The sequence below is a fragment of the Schistocerca serialis genome, chromosome 5 (genome assembly GCF_023864345.2).
Source record: "Schistocerca serialis cubense isolate TAMUIC-IGC-003099 chromosome 5, iqSchSeri2.2, whole genome shotgun sequence".
Lineage (NCBI taxonomy): Eukaryota > Metazoa > Arthropoda > Insecta > Orthoptera > Acrididae > Schistocerca > Schistocerca serialis.
This window is the reverse complement of record NC_064642.1, coordinates 448,769,612-448,795,767: the sequence shown is the minus strand read 5'-3', so window position 1 is coordinate 448,795,767 and position 26,156 is coordinate 448,769,612. Positions and strand designations below refer to the sequence as shown.

Genomic DNA, 26,156 nt, shown 5'->3' with positions numbered 1-26,156 from the left:
GAAGCAGCAGCGCGGTTCCGGACTGAAGCACCTAGAACCGCTCGGCCACCGCGGCCGGCTCCACTATTAGCAATGTACATAAAAGCAGGTAACGTTCTCCAGGCATTCGCCATATCCAAAAGTTTGTATCGGTTTGCCACAGGGTATAGCGTGATTCATCACTCAAGATAAGTCTTTGGCAGTCATCTACTGTCCAGTGATGTCGCTCTTTACTACTCCTCAAGTGTCGTCTGACATTGAATACACAAATGGTTGACTTATGAGCAGCTGCTTGACCGTTGTATCCCATTCTTTATAACTCCCTACGCACAATCGCTGCTCTAGCTGGACTGTTGGTAGCAATTTGGTACTCACGAGAGATTCCCTCCGCTGATCGCAAGTGATTTTTTAAAAGGACCCTCCGCGGTGCTCGACTGTTCCCTTTTATCAGTACACAAGGTCTGCCTTGACCTTTGTTTAGCCATGGTCGTCCCCTCGCATGTACACTTCGCAGTCACTTCAGCAACAGTCGACCTAAGCAGCTGCAGACGGATTGAAATATGCCTGACATGTTTGTTACTTAGGTGACATCTAGTGACTTGTCCACGCTCGAAGTCAGCAAGTCCTAACGACCGAGATATTCTGCCATTATTGCTTCTCTGCTGATAACACAATACTCGCTGTCTCCTTTCATACTGGCCCTTGTTACGTTTAGTGATCAATTCCGCATTACACAGGTGTGTAACTATTGGTTTAAGTGCAATACTTCTGAACAGATAGTGTTTTTATTTTTGGTATAAAAGTAGCGGAGGTTTTAACTTTGTCTCAGAGATCACAACGACGTTGGCGACCCTATGATTTAGTAGCGTAGCAGAGTAAAGGGTAAGTCTGAGTTCACCAGTAAACGTTTCCGAGTAGATCAACGGGACAATTGTAGCGTAATTTGTCTCGCACGCTGCACACTGGTTAGAGTGTCTGGATTCTGGTAGCGGCCGCTAGTGGGACTTAGCTTGACGCCACGGAAGCTCCAGCCGCGCGGAGTGGCCGCGCGGTTTGAAGCGCAATGTCACGGATTGCGCGGCCCCTCCCGCCGGAGATTCGAGTCCTCCCTCGGACATTGGTGTGTTTGTTGTTCTTAGCACAAGTTAGTTTAAGTAGTGTGTAAGTCTAGGGACCGATGACCTCAGCAGTTTGGTCCCTTAGGAATTCATATGCATTTGAACATTTGAACGGAAGTTCCGACGACGAAACTAAACGAACGTTTCAACTCATCGTCCGCAAAAACTACTACAGAAAGTCTGATTTGACCTATTATAAATTGTTTGTGAAGACCTGCGACTTTGAAAACAGTCGGTTTGTTTGTAAGTGACTTTTCTGCTACCAGGCACGATTTTCTTTTATTTATCTACGTCTACATCTACGTGATTACTCTGCTATTCACAATAAAGTGCCTTGCAGAGGGTTCAATGAACCACCTTCATGCTGTCTCTCTACCGTTCCACTCTCGACCGGCACGCGGGAAAAACGAGCACTTAAATTTTTCTGTGCGAACCCTTATTTCTCTTATTTTATCGTGATAATCATTTCTCCCTATGTAGGTGGGTGCCAACAGAATGTTTTCGCAATCGGAGGAGAAAACTGGTGATTGAAATTTCACGAGAAGATCCCGTCGCAATGAAAAACGCCTTTGTTTTAGTGACTGCCATTCCAATTTACGTATCATGTCTGTGACACTATCTCCCCTATTCCGCGATAATACAAAACGAGCTGCCCTTCTTTGTACTTTTTCGATGTCATCCGTCAGTCCCTCCTGATGCGGATCCCACACCGCACAGCAATACTCCAAAATAGGGAGGACAGACGTAGTGTAAGCAGTCTCTTTGGTAGACGTGTTGCACCTTCTAAGTGTTCTGCCAATGAATCGCAGTCTTTGGTTTGCTCTACCCACAATGTTATCTATGTGATCGTTCAATTTAGGTTATTTGTAATTGTAATCCCTAAGTATTTAGTTGAATTTATAACCCTCAGATTTGTGTGACTTATCGTATAATCGAAATTTTGCGGATTTATTTTAGTACTCATGTGAATAACTTCACACTTTTCTTTATTCAGGGTCAATTGCCACTTTTCGCACCATACCGTTATCTTATCCAAAGCATTTTGCAAGTCGTTTTGATCATCTGATGACTTAACAAGACGGTAAATGACAGCATCATCTGCAAACAATCTAAGACGGCTACTCAGATTGTCTCCTACGTCGTTAATATAGATCAGGAACAGTAGAGGGCCTATAACACTTCCTTGTGGAACGCCGGATATTACTTCTGTTTTACTCGATGACTTTCCGTCTATTACTACGAACTGTGACCTTTCTGACAGGAAATCACGAATCCAGGCGATACTCCGTAGGCACGCAGTTTGGTTAGAAGACGGTTGTGAGGAGCGATGTTTAAGTACGAGTAGTTATCAATGTCTATTAGTGTATACTGTGGACAGAAGATTGTGTATGATGTTTAAAATGTAAAAAAATTTACACAAAGCGTTCCCCATTTTTCAAGTGCGTTTTTCCCTGTGTACTGCGCTATTTTTACGTAATGTATTTGATATGTGAGGTTCTGGTTTGTACTGTTTCCTTTACTGCAGTATATTTAAAAAAACGCAATTTTTAGTTGGTTATCAATCTTTACATGTAGTTAATGACGAAATGTGGATAACTATTCGTACTTAAACAAGCCAACAGTTACAAGGATGTTTTAAGATATAGTCGACAGAGATAACGCTACTGGTCTTCCACAGAGTACGCTTTTGTCCAGATGGTATTTCAATTAAACACAATTTTCTTACATTTATTTTGCAATGGTGCTTCTTCCTGTGTGTTACAGGTTTATTTAAGCACACTGTCAAATCATATAAAGAAATTCACTGATTCACTTCAAGTTTCTCGTTTAATACTTTATCTTCGTATTTCCTGCAATGTGATTATATCTCCAGTTCTCCTAACAAATCCATTTTATGACCTTTATTTAGTGGCAGTTCTTTGACATTTTCTTCTAATATATCCAAATGAATGCCCTGTACTACGTATGTACTATTGCTGATGCTGTGTATCTGTTGTGTATGTAGGCTTCAATGTTTTCTGTGTACCTGATGCTGAAAACTGGTCCTGTTTGTCCTAGGTAGAACATGGAGCATTACTGGTATATTAATTTGTATAGTCCAGAGTCTGAGTATGGGTCATGATTACACTTTATATTATGTATTAGTTTTTGTTGCAGTTTCTTTGATGTAGAAAACCCAATTTAAGTTTGTTTTTTGAAAATATTTCAGGCTTGTGTTACATATTGCCAATGTATGGCATGCTAGATATGAATTTGTTTTTGTCTTTTTCTTTTGTGGTGCAGTTTGCGTCTGGATCTTACTTCACTTTGTCTAGTACTGTGTCAACCAGGGAAAAAGTACAACAATTGGCAACTGCAATCTATTCCACTAGTTTTATTTCTTGTTGTTTGTTTTCTTGGTTCAAAGGTGTTTTAGTTCTACGTAGCACTGACCTGAATGCTGCCTGTTTTAATATTTTTTGTGTGGGATCTGAAATTTAAAAACCTCTCTCACACCGACCTGATTTAGCTTCACTGATCAGGATAGTAAAAAACATGCGTATATTAAGGGAATTTTCATTCACAAAGCAGGCTTATCACATTCACACAGTTCAATACTGTTCTATCCTGATCAAATTGAGCTTAACTTAAATTCCATAAGGCAGTGAAGCAATTTCGAAGTCTCGGTGCGACGAAAATTGTCAGTCGATCTCCTGAAAACATTTGTAATAATTATTAACTTTCGGTGATCACATGGGGAAGACCGGAGATCTGCTGGTAAGACCGTGTGAGCCCATTTATTGAAAGTAATAAACTGGATATCTTGAGCGTACATACCGGCAGGTTCGTCCAGCGTAAATCAGACGTTCCCCACAGATCCCGTGCAACACAGCGTAGTAAGCTGACACTGTCAATAACAATCAGTTAAATAATACGCGAACACACTTACTTTAGTTTATTTCATGTATTAAATTCCTTCTCATACAGAATCTCATCAAGATGGCGACTATCTCAACAATACATACACATACATCTTCGTTCTTTCGCGGCTAATCGGCAAGATCTGAATCATTCTTTTCATAAGAGAAAACATAGATAGCAGAGAAGCTATTCCATGGAGTAAGTGCACGCTCCAAGGAATAATAGGGCTTGAAACTACTTTGCGTTGATAATCATCGTATATTAAAGTTTAGAAAAGAAGAGATATTTCGAGATATGTACTGAGTTATATAATTTATAAAATTTCTGAAAATATCGCGGAGAGACCGGTGCAAGAGACATTACACTGTTTATAGATGTTTGGGTGACATGAGGTTCTAGCGACTGTGGCGTTAGTCACTGTATTTGTCCTGTAAATTTTGGGTTGCATGTGTTATTCTGTCTTGTAATATTTAGCACCAGGTAGCTGATACTTTTGTCTTATTTATGTTTCACTGTTAATGTAATTTTCGCATGTAGCTTATTGAAGCAATTTGTGATGTCTCTTATGGCTTTGGCATCTCCTTCCGCTAACATTAATGCGTCATCTACATATCTCCTATAAAATTCAGTTTCCTTTGTGCATAGTTCTTGTTCCCGGTGATTTATGTATATGTCTGCTATGGTGCCAGATATACATGATTTGATTGCTAGATCAATGGTTCAAATGGCTCTGAGCACTATGGGACTTAACATCTGTGGTCATCAGTCCCCTAGAACTTAGAACTACTTAAACCTAACTAACCTAAGGACATCACACACATCCATGCCCGAGGCAGGATTCGAACCTGCGACCGTAGCAGTCGCGCGGTTCCGGACTGAGCGCCTAGAACCGCTAGACCACCGCGGCCGGCGATTGCTAGATCATCTAGTTGCTTTATGTTACCATTAAAAGTAAAGCAATTTTAAGTTAGGGTTAGCTGAAGGAGTTCCATAAATTCAACAATCTCTGTGCATGCAAGTTTTTTATGTTTCATGAGGTTCTTTTGGATAACTGTTACAGCTTCTTGTATGGGTATGTTTGAGTAAAGGCTGGTAATATTAAGCGATAAAAACTGAGTATCTTGAGGGAGCTTTTTGGCTTTTACTTCTTCAGATAGTATCATGCTGTTTTTTTTTATAGAATATGATGTTTCATATGTACAATTTTTCATCGGGTGTTTTATTTAGTTTCTGTGGCAGTTTGTTTGTTGGGGAATTTATAGAGTTTACCACGGTGCATGCCAGACTACCGTTTTTGTGTATTTTTGACTGTGCTCTAAAGTGTGGTGATTGTGGATTCATACATGTAAGATATTTGTTTTCAGTTTCTGTCAATAGCATATGTATGTTCCAGTTGTTCTGTCCCTTTGAAATTGTTTTGTGGGTCCTTTTTAAAGTGTTGAATATTGTTAGCATCGAAGAATTCCTGTGTTTTGTCAATGTAGTCCTTTTCTTTCATCACAACTAATTTACTGCTTTTGTCTGGCTTTGAAACTACGGATTCTTTACTTTTCAGTTAATTATGTATTGATTTTAGGGTTTTCTTTGTGTATCATTTATTGTATATTTATATCTAAATTTATCTTCATTCATTTCTTTCTCAAGGAGATCGCTTACTTTGTGAGCTATTGCTGCTTTTTTTGCATTTGAATTTAATTTTGCAGCAGCTGCTGCATTTTTAGTTGCAACCTAGATTATATTAGTGTATGATAGTTGTATTTTAGTCCTTTTTGGAGCAGATTATTTTCTCTTTGGTCGAATTCTACATCTGTTCTTCCAAATTTGCCTACTACATACATATACATAAAAAGCGATAACCAACTAAAACTTTCGCTGTATTTTTTTTTTATTATTATTATTGCAATGAAGTCAATAGAACAAAGTAGAAACTCACAACTCAAAAGACATTACGTAAAAATGTCATAGAACACAGAGAAAAGCACACTTCGAAATGAGAATCATTTCCCCAAACGCGTCGCGTAAAATATAAACAAAAGAAAATTGTGACTGGTAGCAGAAAAGTTATTTATATACAAATCCACTAACTGAATGAGTTCCACGGAACAGCAACGATGCAGTTACTCCACAGTAGCGACCCCCATCGAGCACTGAACTCCCCAAACGGCAAGAGTTCCCCTAAGTTGCTGCTGTTTCCGATGGGTGAAGAGGTACGGAGAAGGCCCTCCGACGCCGCGGGCGAGCGACGCTGGAGGCTTGCACGTGTAGCCCGCGGCAGGCAGGCGGCGGCCGCCATTGGCTGGAGCCAGCGGCGCGCATGCGCAGTGGCGGCTTCCCCCTCCGGGGCGCCCGGGGCCACAGCTTCCAGGCCGGCGGCGCAGTCAGTGTCCAGTGGCAGGCGAGCCGTGGCGGTATGTAGCGCGCTGACGGATGCGGCGTCGCGATGTGTCGTGCATTGTGGTCGCGTTTGTGTAGGGGCCGCCTTCTGCATGGATATGTCGTGTTCCTCGGCCTCCTGCTGTTCCTACAGGTAAACCGACGCCCTGTGGATACCGACAGAAGACACTGCCTGCTACCACCATCACCTTTCTTTAATCGTATTTGTGTGTGTTGTTTATTTTGATGTTGAGTGCCAGTGAGAAAGCTTTGACGTCTGTACTCCTCTGTGTCGTTTGTGATATATCTGCGGATGGACCACGGATTTCTCAGCAACTCGGCTAGGACCACTGCAGAATGTGTCACCGTTATGCTTCTGGATATGACAACGGCATCTCTGAGCGTTTCGGACTCGGTCCGAACATCTAAATTTCTTTTTCTTTTGGTTGTGTCCGGGCGTTAAAGGCGTGTTACACAACTAGATACTTTCGTTATTTATCACGCAGCTGCTAATGTTGGCTAGTTTTTATGCATGACGCACAAGGGGGTCGTTCTGAGCGTCTATTTCAAAACAGAAGCTGGCTGGACCGGTGATGCTACAAACGCTCTTCATCAGATGAGTAGCTGCGCTTCTATACAATCACAGATCTTGTAACACTTGCATTTCTCTTCCACTATTTGCATAAAGATGCAATTTTGAATGTAGTACAATGAGGTAAAAAGTCGCCTGTCGCTGTCTGACGCACAATCCGATCCGAAAGGCAATCGTAATGTTTTCAGCTGCAGAGTCCTGCAGTGAAGTCGACCAGCGTTAGGATTATTTGCGTTACAACGCTTTGGGAAGAGTTCTTCAATTACAGAAATTATACTTTGTTTCATGTATAATTCCTCAAACAAATGTGAGTGAAACGTGCAGTTAAGCGAACGAATGAGGTGATTTGAGCTCAAGATATTTTTTCGTGATTTTCTTAAATAGCACAAGTCAAACGACGGGTTGGTTCCTTTGAAAGGGAATACGACGAATTTCGTTTCTCAATCCGCGCTTGTGCCCCCGTCTCTGATCACTTCATAGTCGACGAGACGTAAATGAACCGTGTGTGTGGCTACGGCCTCCCATCGAGTAGACCGGTGTCGTGGTGGAAGACTTTATAGTTGACGCCACTTTGGAGACTTGCGGGTCGATGAGGATGAGATGACGAGGACAACACACCACCCAGTCTCTGAGCAGAGAAAATCTCCAACCTGGTTGGGGTTCGAACTCAAGCCCCTCGCATGCCATTTTGCAGCGCTGATCACTCCGTTGTTGAGGCGGACTTCACGAAATATTAAACCGCAATATTCCTACTTTCTTCACGTCATAGTCCACAGCTGCATGGACAGTTGCCGGATGGCTACAAAAGCAATGAGACTGTTTACATCTTCATCTGTATTCTACAAGCCATGTTACGGCATGTACCATTGTTACATCCCCACTTTGCTGTTCCAGCTGGGTATGGTGGGTGGGAGGAGCGTTTGTAGGTAAGCCTCCGTGAGAGCTCGAATCTCTCGAATTTCGTTGTAGGGGGAAAAATATTTTGGCTGACTCTTCCTAAAAAAGTGCGCCTCTTTTGACAGCAAGCCATACCATGACGCACAGCACGTCTCTTGCAGCGTCTACAACTAGAGTCGGATGAGCATCTTCGTAACGCTTCCAAGCTTTCAAACTGAACCTGTAACGAAACGCGCAGCTCTTCTTTGGATCTTACTCTCCAGAACGCGTCCGAGCCGAAGCCTGAAGGTGGCAAGCGCGCCGAGCAGCGTGTGTGAGCTCGCGGTGGCGGCGGAGCGCCTGACAGCGAAGGTTGCCGCCGTGGGACCGGCGGGTCGCTGTCCTCAGCTACGCTGCGTCGCCGGAGCGCAGGTGCGCCGCGCCAGTAGGGGGACGGACAACTCCTCGAGCTGGGCGCGCCCGCCCGTGGACCGCCACTGTGGCGGCCGCTCTGACTCACCTCCCACGGTCTCGAGCGTGCTCGCAACAGCACTGGTTACCAACACAGATCCGCGCGGCGGACAGATATATTATACGCACCGTATCGGCAAGTTCCTTATTAGCGTCGAAGGGTACTAAAATTCTGTATACCACATTAAACCGTTCGGTACGCCAGAAATCTGGCGGTACGATTGTCTCAGACCTAAATTTTCGTCTGCTGAACTCGAAACTAGTAATTTACGTTCCACACTCAACGTTCAGGGTGAGAGCGTCACCACTTTGTTCAAAAAATGGTTCAAATGGCTCTGAGCACTATGGGACTCAACTGCTGTGGTCATCAGTCCCCTAGAACTTAGAACTAATTAAACCTAACTAACCTAAGGACATCACACACATCCATGCCCGAGGCAGGATTCGAACCTGCGACCGTAGCAGCAGCGCGGCTCCGGACTGGAGCGCCTAGAACCGCACGACCACCGCGACCACTTTGTAATACAGCTTATCGTGTCATTTTCTTGGGACATCCCACAAGTTATAAATTTCTGACGTAATTGTAGGAACGAATTTTGTGAAATTTTCTTGGAGCAGTTTTACAATACTGGGAAGTTAACTGTAGTCGTGTTACAAGTGTGTCGAGACGTCTTGCATGGGAACGTGTTTCACTGTCAAAGTTCCTTGACAAATCTTTCATGAACGCGACGACCACTCTCTTCCCATGCAGGTATGATAAAGTACTCTCATCACTCTATTAAAAAAAAAAATAAAAGTCTATCATAAAAGATCACTGACAAAAATCTTTTACAGTGTAACACAGGCCATGTTAAACGTTAATCACATATTACTTTTATTAACTACACGTTAACTCCCAATAATGTTAAATCGTGTTAACGTACCACACTTCCCAATGCAAATAAGCCGTTGTAATGCGTACATATAAATGTATTTAAGAGAAATGTTGACAACTTCGTTTACGTTCAAAAATGGTTCAGATGGCTCTGAGCACTATGGGACTTAACTGCTGAGGTCATCAGTCCCCTAAAACTTAGAACTACTTAAACCTAACTAACCTAAGGACATCACAAATATCCATGCCCGAGGCAGGATTCGAACCTGCGACCGTAGCGGTCGCGCGATTCCAGACTGTAGCGCCTAGTATCGCTCGGCCACTCCGGCCGCTCGTTTACGTTATACCGAACATTACGTGTGTCATATGTGATCGATAAGCAAGAGTCAGACTATGAAGCGAAGATTCCAATGGACGAAATTTTCCTGTAGCACATTTATGGCGGTTTGTAGGACCTATAAGATTGTGTAAGGCCAAGTCCACACATTGGCGACAAGATTGTTCGTCCAATGTGTCGATTGATGAAATTGCACTGGAGCCAACGTTGGCCCCAATGTTGGTGCTAACCGTTGCTTGTCGGTATTTCGCCCAGACATCAAAGGACGTCGGGGCAGTATCGATACACCGAATACACATTGCGCCAGAGTTGTTTGTTTTCTGTCTTTGTCGTTTAGAAACCGATATTACTTGTTTGTTCATTCGTTGTCGTCGTATTTACGTTGTAGCTGAGCTTTTCGAAATGGTTCTGGAACAGTGGGGTGATATTACTCATGTTCAAAACTGCGAATGCACCGGCCTCGATCTGCGCGTCAGACGTGTTTACGATGGCTCTATACAAATTCAACTGAATGTTGACTCCAATGTGTAGGCGCTGCCCCGTGAATATTGCACAATGTCGGCGCCAGCAACGACCCCCTTGTGTGGACGAAGGATAACTCTTATTACAAATGAAACACGAACGACTCGACGTAAGTTAGTAGCTAGTTGGATGAAAACAGGATACACTACTAGAGGATACATTACTAAAAGTTAGGGAAAACCACATATCGTCCTAGCAGATTTCAGCAACACAGCTGGAAAACAATAATAATAATGATAATGATTGTTCCGATAGTATGTAACGCAAATAGATGCAAATTTTAACACTAGACTCTACCTTTTAAACGTAAAGTAGTTATTATCGTGGATATCCTCGGATATCATTGGTGCAGGAATTACTGCGGATATCCGCGGATATCTTCATTCACAGACCTCTAGTTTCCACATTTCCTTGCAAATTCAGGGATGTAACACGGGAAAAACTGCCTCTGCGATACGAAAGTAAGGACTGAATATAATATTCGTACACTGTTCACCGGGTTCAAGTCTTAGAAACTTCCAGCGAGGATCTGAAAGAGACACTCGCACCTACGTTGCAAAGTATCCCAAAGGTAGTTGTTGTGGAATTAATTAATCCTTTGTGCCTATTACCAATAGGACCGTCTTCGCAGGGCACAATTATTTTGTGTTAATGCCGCAGAAGATGTTCCATAATTCCTCCTCTTTCTTTCAATTATATAACATAATTTTCAAAGAGTTGTGGCATTTTTTCCCTTTTGCAACTGTTTTAAACTGTGATTTTCTTTTATATTTTCTTTTATCTTACTGGAGAGACATTCGACACAGTTAACGTGATTCTCCAACACTCCACGTTTGAAGGTAAATTGTGCCATCGTTCATCGGTAAAGAGCACCCACTGACTGTGACATAACTGATGAAGAACATTGAGAACATGTGAGCACGAATGATTGGGAAAGCACACGTCTTGTCTGATCCACAACATCTGCGTAGAACGAAACAATGAAACCAAATTGAAGTATCAGTTGATTTTATAAATACAGTAACAATAATATCGGGTTTAATCCCTCAAGTACCTTTGGCCTACAGTTGGAGACTCTCTAGCCACTGAAAACTAACAAATTCTGCACCACAACATCATCTGCTAGAAGGACACCATTTCAGATGTTGTGCACCAAAAACACCTTAAAAACAGTTATTAAACCTTGAAATGCGCCGTACGATATTATTAAAATCATTTCGGCTAATTATGGGTTGTAATTTGTTTTTCTACTCATAAAACTTACGTTCGCAGCAGTCCACTTGACAATGCCCAAACGACCGAAAGTCAAATACTAGATTTTAAGAATAAACAGATTTAACATTCAAATACCAAAGGTATTCCAAAAAAAATTACGTGCCTGAAACCCAAGCACAAAAAATCTGAAGGACTTGTATTTTGCTAAGAGGGAGTTTACGGAGCATCTCCATATTACTGTTGGTCTGGCCAAATAAACAGAATTGCTCTTATTCTTCCATGCCGATGCAATATCAACTCAGAGCAATCAGTGTTGGCTGAGAATGGATTGCGTAAGCGTCTTGAACGAAAATTAAACAAGGATGGGGCAGCAAATTGCTCATGGCCTTTCTGTGATAGCATCCTGACGTAGTTTAAGAAAACCAGGCAAAACCTAACACAAGACAGCGCCACAAGATTTAGAACCCGCTTCTCCACAAATGGTGTCCTGAGTCTCAACCATTGCGCTACCTTCCACGACTAGTGACAGAATAGTAAGTTTCATCCTTCCCAAATAACTTACGTGTATTCAGAATCGTTCCAAAGATTGAGACGGTCTAATATTCACTGCTCACACGGTTAAAACTAATGTCTAGCGTATTCAAACTGTCACAAAAAATTACTTAGAAGACGCCAGCACTCACCGTAGCGATTTATCACAATTATTGGGACCTTCGTCTTCTAATTCATATTAGTTCATGTTTAATCATCTTTAAAGACTTTTGGTGGTTGTGGAATAAGTGTCAAAATACAAATTCGATGCTTCCGGTAACTATTCAAGCTTTACTCTAAAAGATTTTCTGCTAGGTAGGATAATTTTTGGCTTTGGTAATGTCTACATTGGTGAAAAATTTTCAAGTTGTTCCGTGCTGTAACACTCTTCTCTACATATATTTCTTCTTCCGTGAACGTCGTAGGAGGACATGGGCACAGAGGCGCATGGCCCCTAATATTGTGAGCTTCAAACCAACCTTATGGGCACGACAGCTTTGCATACATTTAAAGAGAGTGACCACTCGTCAACCAAAACGTTTTTTATATGTCTAAAATGTCCTACATAGCACAACATTAATCATAAGAGATCTCCTCCCTTTGTATGTGCACATTATCTGCGTCTTAGTCAACTGATACTGACCAAATCACATTGTTATATTGTGAATAGTAACAATATTCTCTCATTTAGGTGAGTTATAGCCTTCACTCCCACGTGTTTCCGAATAAGACCCTCCGTCTAGGAATACGAATTGACTTCTATCCGTCAAAAAAATAGATCTCGATTCAATCATATATGTGATCGAATAATCCGAGACTGTATACGTTACCGATCTACTCATTGTGTAACTGTATCATAAACAGTGTGAAATTATATGAACGAATCTTTCACGTGACTACGTGACTTCAAGAATAAAGGGAGGGAGTCGGACTTCACAGGATAGTTGTTTCCGAAAACCGTACTGACCTCAACACTGATCTCCTACCTCGTTATACCTCAAATACGCGTGACATGCAGCTTTAGAGAATATCAAACCAGCTGTGGCAATATGAACTCCTGTGCAAAAGGTGTTCACAGTTCTTCTCAGATTCTGTAGTATCTCAATAACACACGACGAAAGGCCTACAAACTACTTCCATAGCAATTTTGTATGAACGTATATTTATTTCTGTGCTTCAACCACTACCTGTTAACGCTGGCAACTTTAATAACGTTCATGGATGGTAAATCGGTAATTTAGTTTTCCAACACTGAAGTTTGTCAAATTTATGAATACAGAATTCAGAGCAAAGAGTAAAATTTGACCATTTTATCGTTACGTCTACTACCTGTTCAACAAGGATATTGAAACAAGGAACTTCCGATAAGAGACTTCATTTTTCATACAAAACTTGTGGCTTCGTCTGTTCTTTTCCCGGAGCTATGATCCTGTTAAAATTTTGCAATCATAAATATGTTTTGAAATAGTTTTTGAAATATTTTCCATGCCGAGAACGGGGTTATTAGAGCCTGTGACGTTAAGGTACCGTGAAAGATAATCTTTTTACGTGTTATATTACCCTTTAACCCACTATGAACAGATTTTCATAATTTGTTTGCACAGTAATCCAGTACCACCATGTACGTCAAGGTTCGCACATTGCCCTTCCACGGGTTGTTCATTATGTTACACGCTTCAATGACGACTGGAATAAGAAATTTACCATGTATCGGGATCGGGCAACAATGTTTCATAGATATAGCACAAAAATTTTGTCTTACAAGTACGTCGCGTAAGGGCCAGCACTTGTACTATCCAATGTGAATGTCAGCGAATAGTGTATAACATGCCTGCAACAGTCTGCGAACGTAAAACTATCACACAAAATAACATGTAGTTATTATAAGGTGCTGATCATTACAAAATACTATAGAAACCAATGTCGAGTATTACCATGATCTTATATTGACAGACAACATAAAAAATAAATTGTTACGTTTCATAACAATTATATTGCACAATTACCGAAGTAGATTTTTAAAAAAAAATAGGTTTCTTATTGCGATAACAAGTAGAATCCATCGAAATACATACTTAAACATAAATGTAACAGATTCACCCCTAAACATTTGACACTGTGCGTGACCGATTCTATTTGCAAACATTCTGTAGCCTTATTATCTAGTTTAAAACGCCTTGATGCATAATGTGACCAACAGTATATATATCGACATCTGTATTAGCATCATAAGACGCGATTTCCCATTACTCGTTCGGTATTCTTTTGAGTTTGGTGCAATGCTGTGTATCTGGGTCCAGCGCAATTATAAATTTGTTGTAATTCATTCTCACTAGCAGTTGGTTCCGCATACAGTAAAGTGTAGGAGAAAGTTTGAGATTTAGCGGACAACTTCTGAAAAAAATTTACACTCACCAATTACGATGTGTCTAGATAAATAACGTAAAATTCCTGGTCCTGAACAAGTACCGATCCGAAATGCGCTACTATAAAACATAAATTTCTCTTACGTTTAAGTCCGATAGAAGGCTGCTTTCGTAAATAGTGTAACAAGGCCTGTATTACACTGTAAAAGAAGTTATTCAAAGATATTTTACAAAGACTTTAGAATGTTCGATAGCGAACTGGTGTGCTTTTATTGTTTGTTGCAGTTACTGATTTCGAAGAGTTACTTAGTCTTCAGATGGCTGCAGTACATTTATGAGAGGCACACATTTTTGTGTGTCCTGGCGCGCATCGGTAGACTAACAACAGTTTTAAATGACGAAATATGGAAATGAAAGCAAAACTAATTTCTGTTTTCACCGTATGACCAAATTAAATTTTTTACTCGTATACATTAAAAACTCCGCTTCTTTTTTTCGCAAGGTTCTCTGTAAACAAAGAGCCAATCATTGTCACCTCACACAAATGTACTGCAGCCTCCTGAGGACTAACAAATTTTACTGAAACAGTAACTGCAGGAAGTAATAAAGAGATTGAAACATTTCTTCAATTTAGTGTTTAGTATTCGCACAACACCTTTTCTGCGAACCACTGCCTTAGAAACTAATGTTTTAGCCAATCCATTGCAGATTCAAGAGTAGAGTTAAGACTGTGTGACGCACGAATTCGAAACCTGGTGCTTTATTAGTCATTGGTCTACTTCCAACAGTAAAGCAAGGTATCCATCGCGACTTGGAATACTGCACCCGTTGAATGTGAATTGTATTTGAAGGCGTGTAATTGCTTCCACCTCCTCGCTGGTTAGGGAGCATTCTTTTGAGGAATTTCTCGTTAACCAGTCATTGTTTCATGTTCCAAGGTGGAGGTATTACTTTTGCATGCAGCAGCAAACAAAACGCTTTGGATGTTGCAACGGTTTCGTAGTTAGCGGTTTTTTTACGGAGGTCCATTCGTAGTACGGCCGAATGCTGGGTCTTTTAATGGCGCGGGGTGCAGGTGAGCGGTGGGTCGTTTTAATTATACGCGGAATGACGCATCCTGAAATATGACACTGGCGACGGTCGTGGAACAGGTTGGCCGTGCTCCTGAGTGAGGGAGGCGACCGTGGGAACAGCCGCCGGAAGCTTATTAACGTGGAAGGAACCCGTTTTCAGGAAACGTCCTCAGGAGCTGCACAGACTCCCCGTTCACTGCACTCATTAACAAAGAGACGGAAGAGCACTGTGATAAGTCGCGGGATCTGCACGCTAGAATATGAATGTGTGAGGTTCGCCGCGATAGCGAAACAATTACAGATGGGAATCTCTCAATTTAGATGTCACCCGAACAACTTTGGGAGAGTCGTTTCGTAATACAACTCCCGAGATACTGCCTTTTATATGCGTACTGTCACAAACGGGTTACTGTTGTGAAGTCAAGCCATAAAAGAAGTTAAGATGGCTCTAAGCACTACGGGACTTAACATCGGAGGTCATCAGTGCCCTAGATTTAGAACTACTTAAACCTAACTAACCTGAGGACAGCACACACATCCATGCCCGTGATAGGATTCGAACCTGCGACCGTAGCAGCAGCGTGGTTCCAGACTGAAGTGCCGAGAACCGCTCGGCCATAGCTGCCGGCCATAAAAGAAGTAACAACATAATATGCATCATCATTACATATGATAGAAATGTTTCTTTCACTGTGCTAAAACAAAGATGCTGATAAACGTTATATATACTTTGTCCCAGAAAATTACTCAAGTGTGTGGGACCCGCATCAAATAGGACTAGCAGAAGGGCAGAACGAATCGTAGGAGGTGTGTTTGACTTGCGGGAGAGTGTCACTGAAACTTTGAAAGAAATGAAGTGGCAGACTCTTCAAGATAGACGGAAACCATGCCGTGAAAGCCTACTGACAATGTTTCAAGAGCAGGCTCTAAATGATGACTCCATGAATATACTTACAGGCCCCTATATATCGCTCTCCTTGGGGTCGTGATCATAAGATAATATTAATTACAGCACCCACAGAGGCATTTAAACTATCATTATTCCCGCGCCCCATACGTGAATGGACGGGAAAGAACCCTAATAATTGGTATAGTGCGATGTAACATTTGCCATTTACCTCACAGTGATTCACAGAGCGTAGATGTGGACGCAGATACGAGCTAACTGAAATAAAGGAATGATTTGCGAAATAACTAAAAACGCCACAAAAAGGAAATTTTGTGTTAAATGCCTGCGGTAACATTTCTACCGACAGTTAATAATTATCTTTACCGTTCTACTGTGATCGTTAGGCGTAGCTATTTTCAAGCCTTCTCTCAATTCCTTTAGACGTAGTAATATTATAGCAGCTGCATGTTGCTATTTGTGAAAAGTCTTAGGGATATGCTCGCGAATATCATCATTTTTCGAGCTATTAAATCACTGTTGTTTGCTATACTTTTGCCAATTGTAATAAATAATTCATTTTCTTGGCTTTTCAAAAGTAATATATTAAGAACACTGTTTATATTTAATGCCTGGTCGCTGCTGATAACCTACAAATTTATTTATGGACTTTTTTTTTTTTTTTTTTTTTTTTTTTTTTTTTTTTTTTTTTTTTTTTTTTTTTTTTACCTGGGAAGAAGCCTCCAACAACCAGTCATCCTTAGAGATTCTGTTTATAGCTAACGTTGGAGTGTATATTGTATGTTATATGGGCTACAACATTTCGGTAAACTCATTTCTCAAAGTAATAAGTTCGTTGTGAATTTAACTTTCGCTAAGTGATTTAAGGAACGCCTTAGTGGCAAAGACTAATTGTTGGATGTTATATTTCTATCTCAATGGAACCTACGTCGTCCTACTGTCACCCGCAAACCTTCTGCGACGAACTGTAAAAGTTGACCTTTTAATCTTCCTTACTGTTGTGAGCTTCTTACCTAGTGTATACGTTGTGAAAGCTCTCGTATGTGTTCTTCCTTAAGCCAGAGTTGTTATAGTATCATAACTCTGGAAAATGTTAAGAAATCCAGAAAACATAGATGCAGTATCAGTCTATCATCAATGGAAGAATGCACAGTGTAAATTAACAATAATCGACCATTTTCAGGTAGATACATTAAATATACCGGCGCTTGTGTAGCAAAAACATGTAGAACGTGTGCTGTTGGGTGACAACATCTGTAGAAAGCATACTCGTTATCAATCATTTTACATCCGCTTTTTGACAGATTTTTCATGACGGCTCTATACAGGACGATGTCACTTCGACGCATCAAAGCTGTTTCATATATATATAATATAATATATAAATATTATATAATATAATCATATTTCTTGATGTCGCCTACTCATCTTACAGTAATTTATCGTACAATTCGTTGCTCAAGACTAGGACACATATTGTTTTAAGACAATTGTAGTTGAAGGTAAGAAAAGTGAAATGACCGCACGTGCATTCCTAGTTTTCCTGAAAGCTAATTACAGATTCTTGTTTGAGAATTAAAGGTGAAGTTTCGTGGAGAGCATCTATGTTTGTGCAATCTGCCTGAGTGGCACGGTTTGTTCTGTAAGGCTGTGCTACATTGGGAACTTACTTTGTAAATAACGCTGTTTTATCTTCACGTAGCGTATGAACAATAATGACGTGAATTTTAGACTGGCGCAAAGTTATAAGGAAAATGAACTGCGCACTATCTGCTCAGTCTCTTGCCCACAAAAGCCTGTCAAGTTCCTCGTTGTTGAAGTTAAGTGGCATGAAAGAATTCAATTGATGTACATCATCACTTGATATTTCTAAGGTATTCTTAATATCCAATTTGCCATTCACTGATGTTTTCGAAGCTTCATACACATTGTTAATTATTTCATTGACAAATGATACGCAATGACATAACTCCATTTTCTAATCAGAAATAATTATCAAATCTCCATCCATGATTCGCGAATAATCTTTCCCGTTACACCACTCTTTCCCATTTGAACACCAAGGGAATTCCAGCGTCAACCATTCTGGTCGAAATTCACTATCTGTAATGTCCGAGATCTTTTTATATACAGGGTGGTCCCGAATTCATGGTACAAACTTTAATGGTAGGTGCAGGACATTGTAACAAGGATATATTGTATAGGAATGTATAGTCCCAGGTGACGCGGTGAGGCGTAAACAGGGGAAATAACGGCCGAAAGGAAAACGAAAGATTTTATTGAAATCGTTGTTGACAAGTGTCATGTTTACAGTAAGTGTTCAAAATTGCGTCCACCATGAGCGATACATGCTTGACAGCGTCGGTGCAGCGATTGGCGTACACGTTCAAAGATGCCTGGTATTTCACGCACACCTGCAGCAGCTACAGATATGCGAGCAACGAGATCCTCATCTGAGTCAACTGGAGTCTCATAAACAAGACTCTTAAGATGTCCCCATAAAAAGTAATCGAGGCAAGAGAAATCAGGAGATCGGGGTGGCCAAGGGACCGGTCCACCACGCCCAATCCATCTAGCACCAAACGTGGCATTCAGGTAATTCCGTACAGCAGTGCTGAAGTGTGCTGGCGCTCCATCGTGCTGAAACCACATGCGGTTACGAATGGCGAGCGGAACATCTTGCAGCAGTTCTGGTAACACTTCTTGCAGAAAAATAAGATAGCTTTCGCCACAGAGTCGCGTGGGTAGTAAGTATGGCCCAATCAAAAAGTCGTTCACAATACCAGCCCACACATTAATACCGAAACGTTGTTGATACGCATGTGGACGCGTTGCATGTGGATTATCTGTTGCCCACACATGGGAATTGTGCGCATTAAAGACACCCTCGCGTGAAAATGTCGCTTCATCTGTAAATAGCACATGACCTACGAAATCCGGCTGCAACGCACATTGCTGCAACAACCACTGGCAGAAGTTCACGCGAAGAGGATAATCTGCCGGATTCAATGCTTGTACTTTTTGAAAATGGAAGGGGTGTAAGCGATTTTCATTTAACACTCTGCATACAGTCTGATGACTCACATGTACGTCACGCGCAACAGTTCTTGTGCTTGACTCGGGTCTATCAGCCACTATGTTCAAGATGCGTTCTTCCAGTCTTGGAGTGCGTACAGCTCTTAATCGACCAGCGTCATGTCTGTTGACGTCGAACGTACCTGTTTCACAAAGTTGACGATGTAACCGTTGAAAAATTCTATGATCCGGCATTCGTCGATTAGGATACTCCGCGCGATACATTCGTAACGCAGCTCTGGCGTTACCATTTGCACGGCCGTACATGTAATGCATGTCTGCTTTTTCTGCATACGTAAAGTCACCCATCGTCTACGGCAGCACAATTGTGAATGGCGCTTGTCCCTACTGCGATACATCATGTTCATCTACTGCCCTCTACCGGCAGTGACATCAACCGATCACTCCATTTCTCTTTCCCCTGTTTACGCCTCACCGCGTCACCTGCGACTATACATTCCTATACAATAAATCCTTGTTACAATGTCCTGTACCTACCATTAAAGTTTGTACCATGAATTCGGGACCACCCTGTATATAAAAATGTATTTAGAAACTAATCTTGAAGCGGTCAAAGCAGCTTGTTTATTTATTCTTGATAGCAATTTCCGGTATACTGGGTGTCAAGAATAAATAAAAATGCTTCTTGTATTGTTTCAAGATTAGTTTCTGATAGTCGCTATAGGTCCACAGGTGCTAAAACTAAATTCTGTATGATTCTGCCGCCCTTAAAAAGTAAAATTTTGAGTTCATGTATAGAACTGCAGTTAGAGCATATTCGTAATTTAAAATTCAACGTTTTTCGTAGCCCCGGGTTCATACATCTGAACCTGTGCGTTTGAAGACACATACCTGAACAACGTACACTTTCGAAATCACTATTGTCGATTACTGAATGCCGATGACTTCGATAACTCTCATCGTTTGCTTAGCTTTTATCGCAAACTTCGAAGCATTTTTCTTCATAATGTTTGTGTAAGCACTGATTAGAGGAAACGAAAGTTATTTAGTTTATCTTCCTGGTAATTGGCTATCTTCAGCATAAACTACAAACAGAGAAGCACTGAACACTGCATAATAGTTTTCAATACGTCCAAGGGCCTCTCGAGTGCACTGCGACAATTTTTTACGACTTTCATTTTCAGATTTACTACACCCACAAAATTTTTTAAAACCTGTAACACTGCTAACTAGGTCACCAGGAAGTAATGTTTTTTCCACTTGGTGTCCAGTAAATCACATTTATTGACTCGTTGCGAGATTAACAAATCACCAGAAACGTAAGAAGAAAGGTGGAATTCTTCATTTGCACGTTGTCACATTCCGGAGCAGTTAGCTCACACACGACACCGTACTGGGTAGATGTTGTGATGAGGAGTCATTCTCGAAACGCCTCAAAAAATATGAATTATTGAACACCAAGTGAAAAAAAAAAAATATTTTCTAGGACCTAGTCAGAAGTACTCTAAAAGTTTTTGTTGGACAATGGTCGCAATCCTCCTACGCGGAAAAAATTGCTACATTCGCTGTAGAAAATATCAAATAGTAATTCAGTACAGAGTATTTTTACAAAATTTTTCTGAGTTTATAAACACACTACTTCAACATTTATTTTCTGCATATGGAAGGTACATTCCAAAAATTAAAGATCGCCTAAATCACAGACCAACAAATTAAAGATCGCCTAAATCATAGAATAGGAAATTAAATCGCCTAAGTGACAGGACAGACATGGTTTAGTTCTTGTTTTTCTGCTGCTGCTTCTTTTTAGTTTCTACTGATCGCCCAGCCTGCCTAATTACTATCTCATACTTTTAATGGATTTTTTTATATATATTATTCCGTTGTAGCTCGTTGTGGCTTACATTTCGAGTTAGATCTTCGCATCAGCAAAAGTCGTTTCCTTCCGTGAAGTGCTGACGGCCAATTTGCACTCCCCCTATTATGTACTCGCTATGTGTAGCCAAGAGGCTCGTCGGGGGGGGGGGGGGGGGGGGCTGCAGCAGAAGAAGCCTCTTGGCACGGCTTCCAGCTAGCTAGGACGTCTTTCCTTCTTTATTCCTGTGTGGATCCAGGCCCGAAGTTACGCTGCCAAAGTGATCACCACTGTTCCCCGCTAGCGGCTTTGCAAAGCAACCTAGGCGTTTTCGGATGTAGTCTTAAGGAATGGACTTTCTGTGGTTCATGAAAAGATACATCTTATGTTTTAACGCCTCCTCAAGAGGCTTACACCTTGACTATTCTGATATGTCTCGCTCTACACCTAAACACATGTTTACTTTTCTGATAGTCCCCGTTTAATATTAACGTCACAATTGTTAGAAACATACAACTGAAACCAATATTCATAAAGCGGTGCATATCGCGCTTTCCCCTTATCCCCTATATCTTGTTTTCTTTCATATTACCAAACAGAGTTAGAGAACTGGCCGTTTCACACTTGCGCAGCGCTGTATTTTTAAAATTTGTGTGTTTTGAAATTTGCCTTATGCAGAACATTTTCTTTTTCTTCACCCAGACGTGTTTCGGCACCTATATGAAATCCTCTGTGGATAAAATTTGTTTCTGTATAATATAAAGTTTATGATCGTTTATCTATTTCAGGGGTAAAAATTATATAACATATGGTATTTTCTTTGGTTTGTTTCGATTGTTCACCTGAAAATTACATTGCTAGTGAAACTTAATTTTTACGGATCGGATTTCATGCCTTTTTTTCTCTTTTTTTTTTGTATTTCTGGTGGATACCTCTTTCTACTGCTGCTGACTAAATTGTTTTCACACAGATTTTCCAGAAAACGTGATTTGAACCGAAACGTCTCTCTCCGTATTCATTGAGAGGTATTATGTTGTTGTCGCTGCTCACTTTTTCATCGTTTGCGCTATGTTTAAGGTGGCGTTAATTTTAAATGTTTCGTGAGAACTGCTGTGGTGATTATATATTTGTGTGTGTTTGAACGCGTGAAAAATACACAAAAATCTTTGTGGAAACAGTGAATAGCAGTAGCAAGAGATACCCACAACAGGACATAAAATATAGCTGTAGTCACAATCATAACTACTATCCACGAAAAAGTAGACTCCAGACAAGGAAAAACTTTTCTTCATGACTACTTTGCAGATGACATGCTGTGAAAACAACAAAAAATTACGCAAAACATATCTAAAAATACGTTTTCACTAGCAATGCAATTTTCAAGTGAGTTATCGAAGCAAACTAAACAAAATACACACTCCATAATTTTAGGCTAATAGACAAACGATTATAAACGTTGTGTTTATTACACTTCACAGGAATAAATTTGACCCACAGAAAGTTACACGCAGTGTCAAAACTTGTCTGGGTGAATAAAAAAAGATAGCGTTTTGCATAAGGCATGTTTACAAAAAATTTAAATCGCAACATGGGAAAACATCAAGAGTAGCTTAGAACCTGAGCAAGATGACTCGGTCTCTTTCTTTATCCTTTACTGTAAAACAATTGTCCTTTCCCGGATGATCTGTTGGGGAGGTCGCGATGCAGAATTCCCAATGTATCATGAAAACAAAGGGGAAGAAATAAAATAAATGATATACTGGTCTAGATACACTGTAACATGATCGGGCGCTGCCACAGTACATTAATTTAATGTGCTCTTAGGGGACGTGCCATCAACGTCGAAACTTTCTTACAGACACGTCGACGTTCCGTACCGAACCGCTGACGGGTATTCTGAATGACCCCATCTGAAACACAGGGTGGAATGTTTCAACCTAACGTGACGTAAAATCGTCACCGGTACTGAATGTATTCGTACGTTACGGCAGGACGGCGAGCGGCCGCCCGTGTGAGGAAAGGCGTTGATCGCCGGCCGATGAGCCGGTGCGCCCTCGTAAACACAAAGTGTAGCGCGGAGCGGCGGCCGGCCTCGCGCCAGCGCCATTTAGAAGGCCAATTTGTTGCAATTACTAGCCTAATAGCTGCCACAATTGTCTCTGGCTTGGCAGCGCTAGCGCGGGCCGCGCTGCCGCCCGCCGCCGACCTCTCGTATCGGTTCCGCTCCTCCAGCACTTCTGCCGTTCTGGAACACATTTATATCACCGTACGGTTCCAGAGGAAAGCTCTCACTTACGGATTTCTGCTACAAAAATCTTCAGGCAGATGCGTAAGTCGTAATTTCCTGCTGTCTAGTAGTATCTGCGGGGTTGAAAGGTTCCCTTAGAAAACTTAATGAAACGACTGTGCTGATAAACCTCTTACATTATTTGATTTTCAAACAGCTGAGCAGAACTGAACGTACTCAGACATTTCGCTCTTTGCCTATTCTGATCAACGCTAAACTGACACACAATATTTTTAGCGCAACGCAATCTGACTTTCAATAATCCCTGCAAGTGAATGGCCCTGACTAACATTTACCTATACGTTTCACAAATCACTTACCTCACAAAAATCTTCGTTACTCGAACTACTGCAATACAGCGAGCGCCACTACTGCTAACTAAATAAAAGATTCAAACTACTGAAGGCACTAACTACTGATAGGCATAGTTAGCAAATGAAAGATTTTCATAGAGAACAAACAATGTATTTACCTTAATAGTGTTCAAAAGTCATAATATATATGTATCAGTTCATGATATCCAGTATCACAAATTTACTTTTTCTGATGGACACACATCCAGATCGTCCGCTCTCAAAATTCTGCTATCTCTCTCGCCACATCCACCACTGCTGGCGGCTCACTTCCAGCTGCACAATGCTACGCGCTGTTAACAGCCAACTGCCCAACGCTACAATAGCGACTATTGGCAACAATGCCGACCAGCCTCAGACTGCACACAGCACAGCCAGTGATTTTCATACAGAGCGCTACGTGGCGTTACCAACATAAAAACCTTAACAGCCTACTTACTGGGTCTATACTAGACAAATCGGTTGTCTGGTTCTGTTCATTTTAATCCATCTCTTTGAATTATGCCATTGGCACACGCTGCGAATAAGCTCTCGCTTTGAAGTTAACGTCCGGTGCGTTTAGCCCTGCAGTATTTAAGTAATCGAGTTCTTACCGATCAAGCAATAACATGGAAGAGAAGTTAGGAAGATCCAAGTCCCATCGACGCCTGAGTCATCACAGCTGGAGGCCCGGCTCGGACTGAGCAAAGAAAATGATTGCGTCATTTTCGAAGGAACCATCCGAGCACGTGTCTTAAGGGAGTTAGATAGTCCACGGAAAAACCAAGTCTGAATCCCCGGATGGAGGTCTGAACCGCCGTTCTCCCAAATACAAGTCCAGTGCGCCACATCTCTCGGGGCAACCGATAAGAAATGTGCGCATATGCTGCACTAGGATCAAAGCTTTTGGCCAAAATTTTTCTTCACTAGCAACATCCCAAGGAGTACAATGAACTATTAATACCAAGCAATCATGTGCTTTGTTTATTTTTCACACATTTCGAGTGGTCGCTGTCTCAACCGCGCACAAAAAAAAAAAGAAAAAAGAATATGGTTCAAATGGCTCTGAGCACTATGGGACTTAACTTCTGAGGTCATCAGTCCCCTAGAATTTAGAACTACTTAAACCTAACTAACCTAAGGACATCACACACATCCATGCCCGAGACAGGATTCGAACCTACGACTGTAGCGGTCGCGCGGTTCCAGACTGTAGCACCTAGAACCACTTCGGCCGGCTCAGCTGCGTATTTACATTATTTTGCAAAAGCAGGAATGTATTATTCGCCCCTCTTTCTAGTTCTAAAGACATTTTATAGTAATAAGGCGAGACATTTTTTTATATTTGGGACCTCCTTAGTTCGCTTCGGTTACCAACGCTTTTCGTATACCTTCCCCGTTATTATCGTTCAGCACCTTTTCTTTCCTCTGTTCTTTGTTATCGGTTGATGGTCTTCATCTTCTTATCCTCTGCAGCTTGAGATCTTCCCATTCACATCATCCTTTTCTGTTATCACACTTGTCGTCAACACCTTCGTGCCTTCTAGTTTTCCGTGTGCGCTCACAAAGAGGCGTCAGGGTTTGCTGTAGCTTATCCTGCGTATCTTTTCGAGCCACATCAGTCTTCTTTCTCTAATGGAGGGTCTTTATTTTCCCAAATTTTTAACCACCTTGTCATTGTCCCCTTTAGATGCAGAGTTTTCTTCCGTTTCTCTGAGGCCCCTTTTCGAGGTCTTACTCTTTTCGTCAGCTTCCGGTTTTATTATCGTCAGTATCTATTCTTGGTGCAAGTGACAGCAGTGTCGTTTATTGTAATCGTAGTTGATTTACAGCATCATGATTTTTTTTATTGTGCAACCCATTATATCATCTTCTTTTGTATTTACTTATTTATTCATCTTTGCAGGACTAGGGCTATATGGCGCTCTCTTATATGTAACCAGGCGTTCAAGTGATTACACTAATTGCCGGCCGAAGTGGCCGTGCGGTTAAAGGCGCTGCAGTCTGGAACCGCAAGACCGCTACGGTCGCAGGTTCGAATCCTGCCTCGGGCATGGATGTTTGTGATGTCCTTAGGTTAGTTAGGTTTAACTAGTTCTAAGTTACAGGGGACTAATGACCTCGGCAGTTGAGTCCCATAGTGCTCAGAGTCATTTGAATCATTTTTGATTACATTAATTATTGTGTATTTATTACAATAGTCCTTACATTAAGTCTGGAATTATCACTTAGACGTAGTAATTAGTCGCAGTAATGGAATTCTCTTTAATGAGACTCTATAATTATACTTCCTTCATTAATTAACAATTTTCTTGTGTCATACTTGTTGGAATTTATCAGCCTTGTTAAAAATCTCCTAGCGGTTCGTCTCTCTCTCTCTCTCTCTCTCTCTCTCTCTTAAACCCGTTATATCAACGGCATCGACCATCGACCCAAGTGAGCGACCTCTCGCAATGATTCAACCATACGAACATCGTTCACATCTCCACCCACTCATCCTGATTCAAATTT

At 41.3% G+C, this 26,156-nt stretch overlaps 1 protein-coding gene across 1 annotated transcript in view; it reads left to right on the top strand.

The window, feature by feature from the left end:
* The first annotated feature begins 6,392 nt into the window (after positions 1-6,392).
* Positions 6,393-26,156, top strand: part of LOC126480783 (protein jagged-1b) — a 580,451-nt gene continuing 560,687 nt past the window's right edge. The window contains exon 1 of the mRNA XM_050104094.1: positions 6,393-6,525. Within this exon, the coding sequence (XP_049960051.1) occupies positions 6,439-6,525 (87 nt within the window). The 5' untranslated portion in view covers positions 6,393-6,438. The remainder of the gene's footprint in view (positions 6,526-26,156) is intronic.